Below are 12,252 nucleotides of genomic sequence, written 5' to 3'. Positions count from 1 at the left end.
CCCCAGCGGCCAGGGCAGTAAAGAGCAACATAGTCCTAGAGCCCTCAGCAATGCTTGTGTGTCACTCAGTAAACGCTTCATGCGGGGGAAGCAAAATATTTGATAGCATCAATCTAGGACAAAAAAAAAAAAAAAAAAAAAAAAAAAAAAAAGCGACCTCACAAAAAGAGATGTCTAAGAACTTGACTATGAATTCAGACAAACTACCAGCTAGTAAACTGTGACTACACACACACACACACACACACACACACACACACACACACACACACACACACACGTTCACAAAACAAAGCTACTGTGGTTTGATACTGCAAAGTTAACTAGAGCCTCTGTACTATATGGTGGTACCGACGGGTCCCTTTCCCGACTAGCCAGTAGAGGGCAGTGTGAGAGCAGAAATGGTGTGATTTTTCCTGGCCTTTTGGTTAGTTTCTGTAACTAGAAGTCAATCATCTGACTCAGGATAAGTGTTGCTTGCATTTGAATCTGGGAAACAGATATGGACTTCAAAGAGATGGATAACTCCATCTTCAGGGAGGCCGGTAGCCTAAGACTGCCACCAAGGCAGGCCAAAAAATGAGCAGTCCCCTTGTGATCCCGCCTAGCGCCAGACACGGGATGTGGTTGTCTCTCTTGTTGCAGAACGTCCTGGTAGTGCCTGAGAGTCAGTGCTAGGCCAGCCTCCCCAAGAATGGGAGCCATCAGCTCCAGTCCCTTATTTTGCAGGTGAGGAAGGTTAGGTCAGTGACACACACAGACACACATATGCATACATACACACACACATATACACACAGACAGACACACACAGACATACACACCATACATACACACACACATACAGCGATACACACGCACACATAGACACAGATACACACACACACAGATATACACACACAGACACACATACACACACACATACACACACAGACACACAGAGATACACACACACACACACACACAGAGTTAGAGCTGCTGTCTGGAATCAGACTAGTTTTATGGTCTCGTATTGCTGTTGCTCTTTCTCCTTTAATGCTTCTGTAATAAGACTTCCTCTGTGTTCCGAGGTCAAATGAATACATTGGGTCATATTGTCCCAGAGCCTGTATTTACTTAGAATTCTCAAAGTTCCTAGGGCAGTCTATGGGACCACGGGTGGCCTGTGGGAAGAAGGCAAAGGCGCAATCAGGATGAACAGCCATTTCTCCTCCCGCAGTGACCAAATGCTCAGCTACAACCTTGGCAGAAGGCTCCCCGCTGACCACGTGAGCGGCTACCTCCAGTTTAAAGTTGAAGTCACGTCCTCTGCTCACGAAGGTGAGGTATCTGGGGATGCGTAAGGACCTGTTAGATTTTACTCAGTTGACAGTATTTAAACAGGATTGTTCTGTGTCCAGTGCTGCAAATGGAATGGCTTCCCGTGATTGCCTGTCCTTTTCAAAGCACTTAAAAGTCTGTTTAGCAACAATGGCTCCAAGAATTATGTTTGCATTATGAGGCTAAGTGGCAGAGTTTCTAGTGGGAGATCAGTGCACAGGATACAGGTTTGCGGAGAAGCAGTGAGTTCTGGCAGCCAGAGACGCCTCCCAGAGTCATCTTTGGGGTAACTGAACTCAGGGAACTGGGTGGTTTCGGCACAGTAGATCCCCCCCCCCCCCCCCCCCCCCCCCCCCCCCCCCCGCGTAAAGGTTTTATGAGATAGTTTCTCTGTGTAATGGCTCTGGCTGTCCCAGGCTTGCTTTGTAGACCAGGTTGGCCTCGAACTCACAGAGCTCCGGCTGCCTCTGCCTCCTAAATGCTGGGATTAAAGGTGAGCACCACCATGCCCGGCTCTGCACAGTAGCTCTTTCTCTCTTCTGTCGCATGCTCACAAGTGCTGCTTCCTCACGCAGATGCGTCTCCAGAGGCTGTCGGTACCATTCTCGGAGTCAACACTGTGAACGGAGACCTGGGCAGCCCTTCTGATGATGAGGATGTGCCGGGGAGCCACCAGGACAGCACTGTTTGTGCTAACGGGCCCGTATCTGAGGACAGTGCTGCTGACGGGACCCCCAAGCATTCTTTCAGGACTAGTTCTACTCTGGAGATGGACACAGAGGACTTGATCTCTACTTCCTCGAGAAACTCACCTCCCAGAGGCCGCCAGGACTCACTCAACGATTACTTAGATGCTATTGACCACAATGGTCCCTCCAGGCCAGGGGCAGCCTCTTCCTCCTCTGAGAGGTCCATGGGAGCCTCCCCTAAGCTGAGGAGTAGTTTTCCCACTGACACAAGACTCAATGCCATGCTTCATATAGACTCAGATGAAGAAGACCATGAGTTCCAACAGGACCTGGGTTACCCATCTTCCTTGGAGGAGGAAGGAGGCTTGGTCATGGTCAGCAGAGCGTCGAGAACTGATGACGGCAGCCTGACCTCTCAGACCAAGCCCGGGGATGACACCCCTGCTGAGAATGAGGATGCCTCTGTGCATGAAACTGCTTCCTTAGAAGAGAGGCCAGAGAACCTTCCAGAGGCTGTGGAGGGCTCCGCGCCCTCAACTGCAGCCCCTGATGAAAATGAAGCCATCCTGGAGCCTCAACCCAGTGCTGAACAGGGCAGCACCGAATCATGTGGCCCTCAAGAGGTAGATCAGCCCACAAGTGGCACGGACACGGGTGCCTCTGACACATCTGGTGGGAGCCGCAGGGCTGCCAGCGAGACCGAGTCCCTGGACCAGGGATCTGAGCCTTCCCAGGTGTCCTCTGAGACAGAACCCAGTGACCCTGCCAGGACAGAGAGTGTGAGTGAGGCCAGCACCAGACCCGAGGGAGAGAGTGACCTGGAAGGTGCCGACAGCTCATGCAATGACAGTGTGACCACACAGCTGTCCTCTGTGGAAACACGGTGCTCATCTCTAGAGAGTGCAAGATTTCCAGAAACCCCAGCCTTTTCTTCTCAGGAAGAAGAAGACGGGGCCTGTGCAGCTGAGCCCACCAGCAGCGGCCCTGCTGAGGGATCACGGGAGTCCATCTGCACCCCGGGTTCTTTACCTGCTGTGCAGGTGCCCAGCAGGGAAGAGGAAGGGGCAGGGCCTGAAGCTGCTGCTTTATCTGAACAGGGGGAGCCTGGGGAGGTCTGGCAGAGGAGGGGGAGTCTTGAGGGCGCTGCTGCTGCTGCTCCTGCTGCTGCTGCTGCTGCCACGGAGAGCCAGCCCCAGGAAGATGGGGATGCTGGGGACACCCAAGGTGCCTGCGAAGGGGCCACTGCCCAGGAGGAGGGTGCCACTGGAGGTAGGATATAGAAGACAGCATGATTCTTGGCGTGAGCATAACTGCTCAGAAAGAAGTCGTAGTTTCCCTCTATGTAAATGATAATCTCTCTTGCACGTGTCAGTGAATGAAGAGGTGGATACTTTACCTGGGGTTTACCAATCAGCGAAAGGATTAAAGAGGGAAAGATACAGATGCAGGTAATAAATGTGTGGGTACCTGAAATCCTTTCTGTGCACCAGGCCTCCCAGTCCAGATCTGGGCACACCAAGGGACTTAGTCATTCACCATTCACATGGCTAGGAAGATGACATGATTTCCATGTGTATAGACCTCAGCTCAAACTCAGACTTTTAAAAACATGGACCATTCACTGCTGGCAGAAGAGGCCTGGCTAACAGCAGTATCTTACATGACACACAAAACCAGTCAGTGCTGTGTAATGTGTAGAGAGATTCTGCGGAGTACCTCAGGCCTCCTCATTCTTTCTGTTTTCTTTTTGTTTTTGTTTGTTTGTTTGTTTGTTTGTTTGTTTTTGTTTTTTGTTTTGTTTTGTTTTGTCCCTTTTTTCTTTTCTTTTGTTGTTGTTGTTGGTGGTGGTGGTGGTTTTTTTCGAGACAGGGTTCTCTGTGTAGCCTTGGCTGTCCTGGACTTGCTTTGTAGACCAAGCTGGCCTCGAACTCACAGAGGTCAGCCTGCCTCTGCACCACCATAACTGGCATTCGGCATTCCTCACTCTTTCTTAAAGCTCCAGAACAGGACACGAGTACGGGCTCTGCACCAACACTTGTGTACTAGAGCACAAGATGTGTCAGCCATGTTGAGAGATCATTCTAACGCGTGGAGAGGAAGCACTATTTAAGCCTGAGGCTGCATGTTCAGACACAAATTTGTGTTGAATCTTAATGAATATGGCCCCTAGGAAATGACTTACTTAAGATGTTCCAGAGAGAGACACTAAAAGGGGGAAAGGGCAGTATCTTGTTCCTAAATAGCTCAGACTCAAACAGGAATTCTTTCTTTTCCTTTGGAGTGAGGCTTGGCCATCAGGTCTTGTGTTTGCATGCCAAGCAAGCACCGTATGAATGAGGTACATGGAACCCTAAGAACTATTTTCTTGTTGTGTGACTTTTTTTCTCCCTAAATTATCCTTTTCTTTCCCTCTGACTCCTATTTTCCTTTTCAATATCCTATGGCCCCTTTGGAGCCCTAAAACATTAAGTGTGTGAGCAGGTTAGAGGCCGGGAGGGACCCGTGCAGTGGACATCCCTCTCGGGGACCTCTTCTAGAACCGTACATCCAACCATGTGGGAAATGAGATGAAAGAGAGTGTCGAGGGCAGCCTTGGAACTGATGTTTGCTTGCTTTGTACTGAGACAGGGTCTTTCTGTGTAACCCAGGCTAGTCTGGGACTCTGTCCTCCTGCCTCACTCTGCTGAGTCCTGGGATCACAGATGCATCCCAGCACACCTATCCTAGGTGTGTGTTTTTGTTGTGTTTACATATACACGTGTGTGGTGGTGGGATGGGTGGGTGGAGAGAGAGGGAGGGAGGGAAGGAGAAAGAGAGACAGGCAGACAGACAGACAGAGGCAGAGAAGGAGGAGGAGGGAGGGCGGGAGGGAGAGAGGGGGATAATACCTGGGTAACTTCTTACTTTTAATCCTAGGTTCTCAAACCAACGGCCACCAGCCCTTGCGGTCACTACCCTCAGTACGCCAGGACGTCAGCCGGTACCAGAGGGTGGATGAGGCTCTCCCACCAAGTGAGCAGCTGTTTGCTAAAGGCTTGCTTTACAGTGTGCAACAGTGACAGGCAGATCCATTCCATGGGTCTTGGAGAAGATGTCTAGGAGATGCCACTTGGCCATGTGGCCAAGTAATGTGGGACGCTCTGTACAGTCACCCCTCTTTGATATTGTTCTAAATGAAGTGGCAGCTAGGAAGAGCAACTGATGGAGAACCCATGGAGAAAGTGCCGTAATTATGGAAGTAGATCCACATAGTTCAGGCATTAGTTGTATAAGAGATTGTTTTAAATTGTGCTTCACAGCATCATGATTTTATTCAGTGAGAGGGCAAGAGGGGCCAGTCTCTTAGAAACACCTCACCCCATGATACACTGGCTTTTCATCTCTTCCACCGTGTTAAATTATTAAGTACAAAGGTCTTATTTTCCTTAGGGATATATATAACATGTTATTAACTTCAGAAATTAGCCTACATGTTTTTTAAGGCGATATAACCATTATTTGAGGATTTAACGGGTGTTTCATTCTTTTACTTTTAGAAGACACTGAGCACTTTAATAGATGGTTGAGAATTACGGGTGTGTGTGTGGGGGCGGGGGGGGGGGAAGGTTCACAGCCCAAGTGAGTGCCATTCATCCACTCCTAACCAGCACAGATGCAAAGTCTATTTAAATCCCTGGAGTCCCACAGCGCGCCAGCTGAGAGCAGCTCCCTCTGACGACTGGCTGACTGAGCTGCCCTTCTGTAGCTGCACTGTGGGAAGAGCAGTTGGATGGTGACTCTCTTGTGGTTTGTTGTTTTCCCTTTTCCTCACCTGCTCTCTGCTCTCTACTCACCCTCTTGTCACATGTGAGGATGAAAAATTCTGGGCCTTCGTATTCTGTAACTAACGGGACGTAAAGCGAAGCAGCATGCTTTTCCTGTGCTGACATACAGAGTGGTGGGGTTTGGAGGTAGCTGACAGAAGAGCTGAGTACTGCTGTTGTAGTTTGTCAAAATAACTAGCTCGATCCTTCTGGAATTCTGTTGTGCATAGATCGCTCCCTTTTTCATGTATTTGGATAAAAATCAGATACTGTTCTTTGGGGGGATTTTTGTGTAATTGAAGCAAAGTGGATTGGGACCATTTGAAGGGAATTCTAGACTCTGTGTGTGTGTGTGTGTGTGTGTGTGTGTGTGTGTATGTGTGTGTATGTATGTGTGTGTGTGTGTGTGTGTGTGTGTGTGAATCGTACCATTCTGGGGGCTGGAGAAGGGGAGCAGAGCATAGCATGAGGGCGCTGACAGTCAGCACCCTCCTAGTCACGCCCAGTTACCCCAGTGGTTGTTGGACATAATTTTGATCTAGAGATTACAATTTCAAAAGATAGGTGGCGCTTTCTTGCTGAGAATAAGATCCCTATCTGTGACATCTCAGTGTCCTTGTTTAAACACTGATAATAGAACTGAGTGGATAATTTTTTTTTTCAAACAGCTGGCTTAAAAACACACACACACACACACACACACACACACACACACACACACACACAAACACACACTGTGATAACCCAAAGAGTAAAAGTGATTTCATCGTGCCTTGTTTAATGAGTGACTTGGTGCAAGGGAGGAGAATTTCCTGTCCAGCTGTTTGCACTAGTGGTCACACTCACTGAGATGTACTTACTGTACTGACCACTGACTGGGCAGCCAGGAAGGCTAGGGTCTAGTCTGAAGGGAATGGGAAAGAAGGCTAATGAGAAGAGCAAATGGACCACAGGGACTCCTTTTTTGTGCCCACTTCCCATACATATTAATTCTAAATCTGAATTTAAGACCTTTGCTGTCTCTGAACCCTAACTAGGGGACTAATGCTGTGACAGTAGCCTTGGGATAGCATTAACCACCGTTCTAACCCTGGGTTCCTCTTACAGAGCAGCTTTTACATGGGCTGTATTTATATTTAAGGCTTGTGGTATCCAAGAGTCTGCCCATGCACTCAGACAGAAGCTCAGCCTCTTAGGAACCCTGAGAAATCTCCCGTTGGCTCCATGGGTTTGGTTGGCACATTCGCTGTTGTTTAAGTTAGTACTTATCCTTGTCGGTGTTTCTCCACTTTCCCTGTCTAGGAATAACGGGGGTGGGGGGGTGGGTGGGGGGAGGTTGGCGGAATTGAGATAACCGAGTTCTGGGTTCAGAGTTGGGATCTGAAGCCCTGGGTATGTCTTAGGAATCGGCTTCTCTGTGCAGCTCCTCCAAGCAAGCCTGGCATATCTCACACACAACCCCTTGCCCCACCTTCCAAACACCCAACTACCTTGGGAAACAGTGCTAACAGGTAGTTTGTCAACTTTAGTATTTCCACGTATTTTTTTGTGTAGAGGAAGTCTTGTGTGCAGTGCCAAATGGTTTAGAGTGGTTAAAGTGGGCTTAGGGGGTAGTTCTAAGTTCCTACCCCTTAGGTATCTAAAGCCCCCATGTGTAAGGCTTAAAATTCCAGTTGGGTTTGGGACTTGTAGCCTATCTATATAAGGCACACAGATGACACTAGGATGTTACTAGGTCCTTACTGAGCCTAATGTAGTAAAATTGGCGTTGTCCTATAGATGCCCATTGGCTTTTAGAAATGGAGGAAACCTTTTTAAAAAGGTTTGGTTCTGTCCTCTAGTTTTCTACTGAAATGGTGACCCATTGCATCTGAAGGTCTTACACCTATAGTGTTAACAAGCTGCAGCTAGAAACCAGACCTGGTACCTTCCAGTTTTATGTACCGATGCTCTGAGACCCACCTCAGCGCATTGTTCTGTCTCTTTCCTTCATGGCTGCTCACTTTATGTTACACTGTGGCGAGAGAAGAGGGAAGGATCCAGATCTTGCCTTCCCACCCTGCCTATCCCTGTTTAATGGCAGCCATCTGAAAGAAACTATAACAGTCTAGAATAAGCACTCAGGTGCGTTCTTATATGAAGAACAAATCAAACAAGTAGGAAGTCATACAAGAGGCTGTGCCCTTCCGGTAACTGTGGTCGCGATGATGGTGGTGAATCATCCTGGAGGTATTGACCACTTGGGCAAGAAGAGTGCCAACAGCATAGCAGCTTCCCTAATCCAGTGCCAGCAGCCACTTGGAGTGAGCAGTGTTGTGGATTTGACGATGTGCTGCTCTCTGATAAAAATGGCTTTCAGAGTACGTTCAACATCCTACATTCTCAGAGAGCAAATGCGTGCTTCTAGATTCCTGTCCTTTCCATTGCACGATGTCTTCAGTGAATGACAAACAAGGTTATCCCTGGTCTGTGTGGAAGGCAAATACAAGGATCATTACTTTTTCTTTTTTTATAGAATTGGATCATTTAAAACCACTTGTTCTCTTATTACATGCTTTGTGGAGGGCACAGTGGTAACTATATTTGGAGGGTCTCTCCATTTTGTTGCCCACATGAGCTGTTAAACAGGCTGCACACACATGTCCTTAGGTAAGTCTCTATTTAGTTATTTCCAAGGAAACAGATTCCTGTCTGAAGGCTTTGGATTTTGTTTTGTTTTGTTTTCTTAAGCTTTCTTTTGTCAGGGAGTGCAAAGTATGCAGCAGTGTGTTTTCTTTCTTGCCTTAACTGCCAGAACTTCAGAGCCAGTTTCTAGAAACAAACTTATCATAGAAGCTTGGCCAAATTTCTTTCCAATTCCTTTACTTAGTTTTCTGTCCTTTTTTAAAAAATTCTAATTGACCTACTCTACACTTTAAAAAAGAAATTGGTAGCTATTTTAAACAGACTTGGGGAGAAAAATGGCTACATATTTTCATGTGTGTTTGGCTTGACATGCACTGTCAATGAGTAAATCATCCGAATTCTAATAGGAGTGAGATGGGGAAAATGGTTCTTGAGATGTTGGAGACAGGCAAGTGTGCAAGGAACGAAACAGAACTGTAGGGCAGATCACGGGGCCTGGACACGGTGGCACAGTGAGCATGAGAGGAAGTCTTTCGGAAATGTACTGTTGATGACACTGTAGCTCCGACCAAAGAGCTTAGGTGAATAGGCAGCTTCATTGTGTCTGCCTTACCTTGGAACATGAGCGGCATTAATAGGCTGTTGCCCATGTGGTGCTTTCTCGCTGCTCACTTTTTCTTTCTCTTGATAGTTGTAACAATGTGACAGAGGCAATGTAAGCTGCCTCTCCACCCCCTGCTAATGCAGTGGCCTTCTCGGGTGGCCTAGTGTAGGCCAGGACCCATGGTGCAGGGCTTTGCAACCCTAAGGCCTTGGCTAGAACATTGGTTCCATTCACTTCCGGAGAGAGTGCCATAGCCACACCTTCTCTGTGGGCTCCTGCCTCGCTCCAGGGAGTCAGCTGATGAGTTCCAGGATCATGTGGAAAATCTGAGCTAACTGAACTTCTCATAAGAAAAGTGTTTATTAGTTTTTAAATTAATTCACTCAGACATAAATTTAGAAAGACTTCCCGAATAAAGAATGGTACTCTGATATATTCATGTTTCCTGTATAAAGTCCATCTTCCAATGGTAATAAATTCTGAAAAAAAAAAAATGTCTTTTGAAGAGATCAGCTCATGCTTTGTCAATTGAAATAGGGAGTGGCCTGGCTCTGAAGACTAGAGTGCTTTCTGATTTTACTGAACATGCATTTACACACTGGCTTACAAAGACCAACTCACTATGATACTTAATACACAATTAAATCATCTTCTTAAGCCTCATAGCTATCTAAAGTTGGAGGGAAAATATTGTCCTGCTCTGAAAGTGTTTCTTGCCATGAGAGAGCTGGTGGAAACGTGTGGATAAAGGTGCTGGTTAGTCACATGGAGTGTGTGGGACTGACTAGCCGCTTTCCTTCCCAAACTTACACTTACCACTAACATACATAAACATGCACATGGAAGTTCCTGCTAAGCTATGAGGGAGAGGGCACAGGTGGAGAAGAAAGAAAAAGAACATTTGGGTGAACAATAGATACCAATTCTATTTTTGATGTGAAACTATGAAAAATGTCACGCTATGACAGGTGATGATGGCGGGCAGCGTGAAAAGATTCCTTACATATAGAAATTCTTTTTAAAAAGAGAGAGAGAGCTTTGTATTGCACATGCTGCAGAGACTTAATAACTAGTAACAACAGTTTCCCAGGTGGACTGGGGAGGGATGTTGGACTACTCAGTGAGGTACGTGTCATTAGCCACAAATTATAGCATGCGAGGGAGAGAAACCTTGTGCTGAACTTAATGAGCCGCCTTCCTGGCCCAGCTCCCTCTCCTTATCCCTCTTGGTGCCTTCTGCTCTTTAGACTGGGAGGCACGCATTGACAGCCATGGCAGGATCTTCTACGTAGACCATGTAAACAGAACCACGACGTGGCAGCGGCCGACAGCTCCCCCCGCCCCGCAGGTCCTGCAGAGATCCAACTCCATACAGCAGATGGAACAGCTGAACCGGCGGTGAGCACGGACCCTTCCACTGTTAACTGCTCTCTGTTGTGGTTGGGCTTTGACATAGCGCAGTGTATAGAAGACTTAGCTGTTTCTTTTAACTTTGATGTCCTGTCACTGAGCTGTATCTGTCAGAGACTCCCCTGGACTTCTCTTGGGAAAAGGAAAACAAAGCAGAAACATGTGTACATGCACACTTGGATTGCTGGGAAACTACAGAGGGAATAATCTTACTCATTCCTGTAGTCAGCCCAAAGCATTTTAGTAAAGCAGACATACACATTTTGGATTTAAAGCCAAACTTCTGAGGGCTGGAGTCTTCCCTTGTGATTCAGTTTTACCTACCTGACCTGTTCAGAGCAGTCATTCTTCGTCAAAAACTAATCGTTGTAAAACATAAACTTGTTCTTTCCTTTATTATCAATCATTTTTCTTTGGTTAAGGTACACAGCTGGTTTTAAGTTTTATTAATCTGTCAGGAAAAGTATCTGTAAATGGTGGGTGTAGCACTTTGATGCAATGGGAGCCCTTAAGGTTGAGGATGGCATGCTGGGAGGCAGCAGTTGAGGCCGGGAGGCCTGGGACTTCTGGGCTCTAAGGCAGTCTTGGGAGGCTGGCATGTAACCCGCGGTTCATGGTTTTAGTTATCAGAGCATCCGCAGAACCATGACTAACGAAAGGCCTGAGGAAAATACCAGTGCTATCGATGGGGCAGGGGAGGACGCCGACTTTCACCAAGCCAGCGCAGGTAAGAGTGAGCCTTTGGCTGTACTTTCCTAAGTGTAGAAAAATAATCAGGATTTCCAAGAAATGAGCTTTTCTTTGAGAGATTGCTTGTACTCCCCTAAGATCTGATAAGCAAAGTTAAAACAAAAATCAAAATCCAACACAAGTCTTTTCTATTCCTTAACCTTTTATGAGCTCTGAGAAAAGTATCACAAAACCAAGTGGATGGCACAGTACCATAGTCCCCAAATCCGTGTCAAAATGGAACAAGAGTTCAGCCATTTTTAAAAGCCATGGATGCATCACAACGTTGATAACAACTAGAAATGATAGCCAATATCATTTTAGGGTCATTAAGAACAGTCAAGTTCATGCATGTATTTTGGGAGGGACACCGTAGTTTTAGGGAGTTGACATCATAGCAAGTGATGTAAGTGCCGTTCAGTTCTGAAAGCCTCTGTGGTCTGTCTGCTTAGACTTCCGACGGGACAACGTCCTGCCCCACTCTACCTCCAGATCCAGGCTCACGCTGCTGTTACAGTCGCCCCCTGTGAAGTTCCTCATCAGCCCAGAGTTCTTCACCGTGCTGCATTCTAACCCTGTGAGTAGCAAATCTGGGAGGAACATTCCAGAAGGACAACAGGCCTTAATGTACTTAATGCGTTCCGAACCCTGTGTTAAGCACCTTGTGTTTTAAGCCATTAGGCCTATATCAACTGTTGAGTATATGTAGCAGACATGCAAAAAAAAAAAAAAAAAAATCAAGCAAATGAAAACAGAAATCTCTAGAACAAATTGGCTTACAAGCAGCAAAGATTCATCTTCCACAATTTTGGGGGCTGTGAAGTCCAAGATTACTGTGGTTGATCCGGCCTCAGGTGATGCCCCTGCTATTATCTTTGGTGGACGGCACCTTCCAGAGCGGGTGTGAGGGCTGCCTTCTGTTCTACTTTCAGGAGGCACCAATTCTCCCTAGGAGGATCCTCCTGCTTTGTCCACGCTGAGTTACCTGATGTCATCATTGTTGATTTGGTTATGGCAAATGTATGGGGGTGGGGTGCAATCAAACTGTAGCAAGGGGATCATCTCAGAAGTG

General features: G+C 47.0%; 1 protein-coding gene across 1 annotated transcript in view; it reads left to right on the top strand.

Moving 5' to 3' along the window:
• Hecw2 (HECT, C2 and WW domain containing E3 ubiquitin protein ligase 2) overlaps positions 1-12,252 on the top strand; it is a 360,925-nt gene that overhangs the window by 252,300 nt on the left and 96,373 nt on the right. Inside the window, exons 8-13 of the mRNA XM_051153821.1 lie at positions 1,220-1,320; positions 1,896-3,278; positions 4,926-5,021; positions 10,289-10,439; positions 11,075-11,178; positions 11,633-11,757. Of these exons, the coding sequence (XP_051009778.1) occupies positions 1,220-1,320; positions 1,896-3,278; positions 4,926-5,021; positions 10,289-10,439; positions 11,075-11,178; positions 11,633-11,757 (1,960 nt within the window). The remainder of the gene's footprint in view (positions 1-1,219; positions 1,321-1,895; positions 3,279-4,925; positions 5,022-10,288; positions 10,440-11,074; positions 11,179-11,632; positions 11,758-12,252) is intronic.

This window comes from Acomys russatus, chromosome 12 (assembly GCF_903995435.1).
Source record: "Acomys russatus chromosome 12, mAcoRus1.1, whole genome shotgun sequence".
NCBI classification, from domain to species: Eukaryota; Metazoa; Chordata; class Mammalia; order Rodentia; family Muridae; genus Acomys; species Acomys russatus.
The sequence above is the reverse complement of the archived record's forward strand: the minus strand, read 5'-3'. Positions and strand labels throughout refer to the sequence as shown.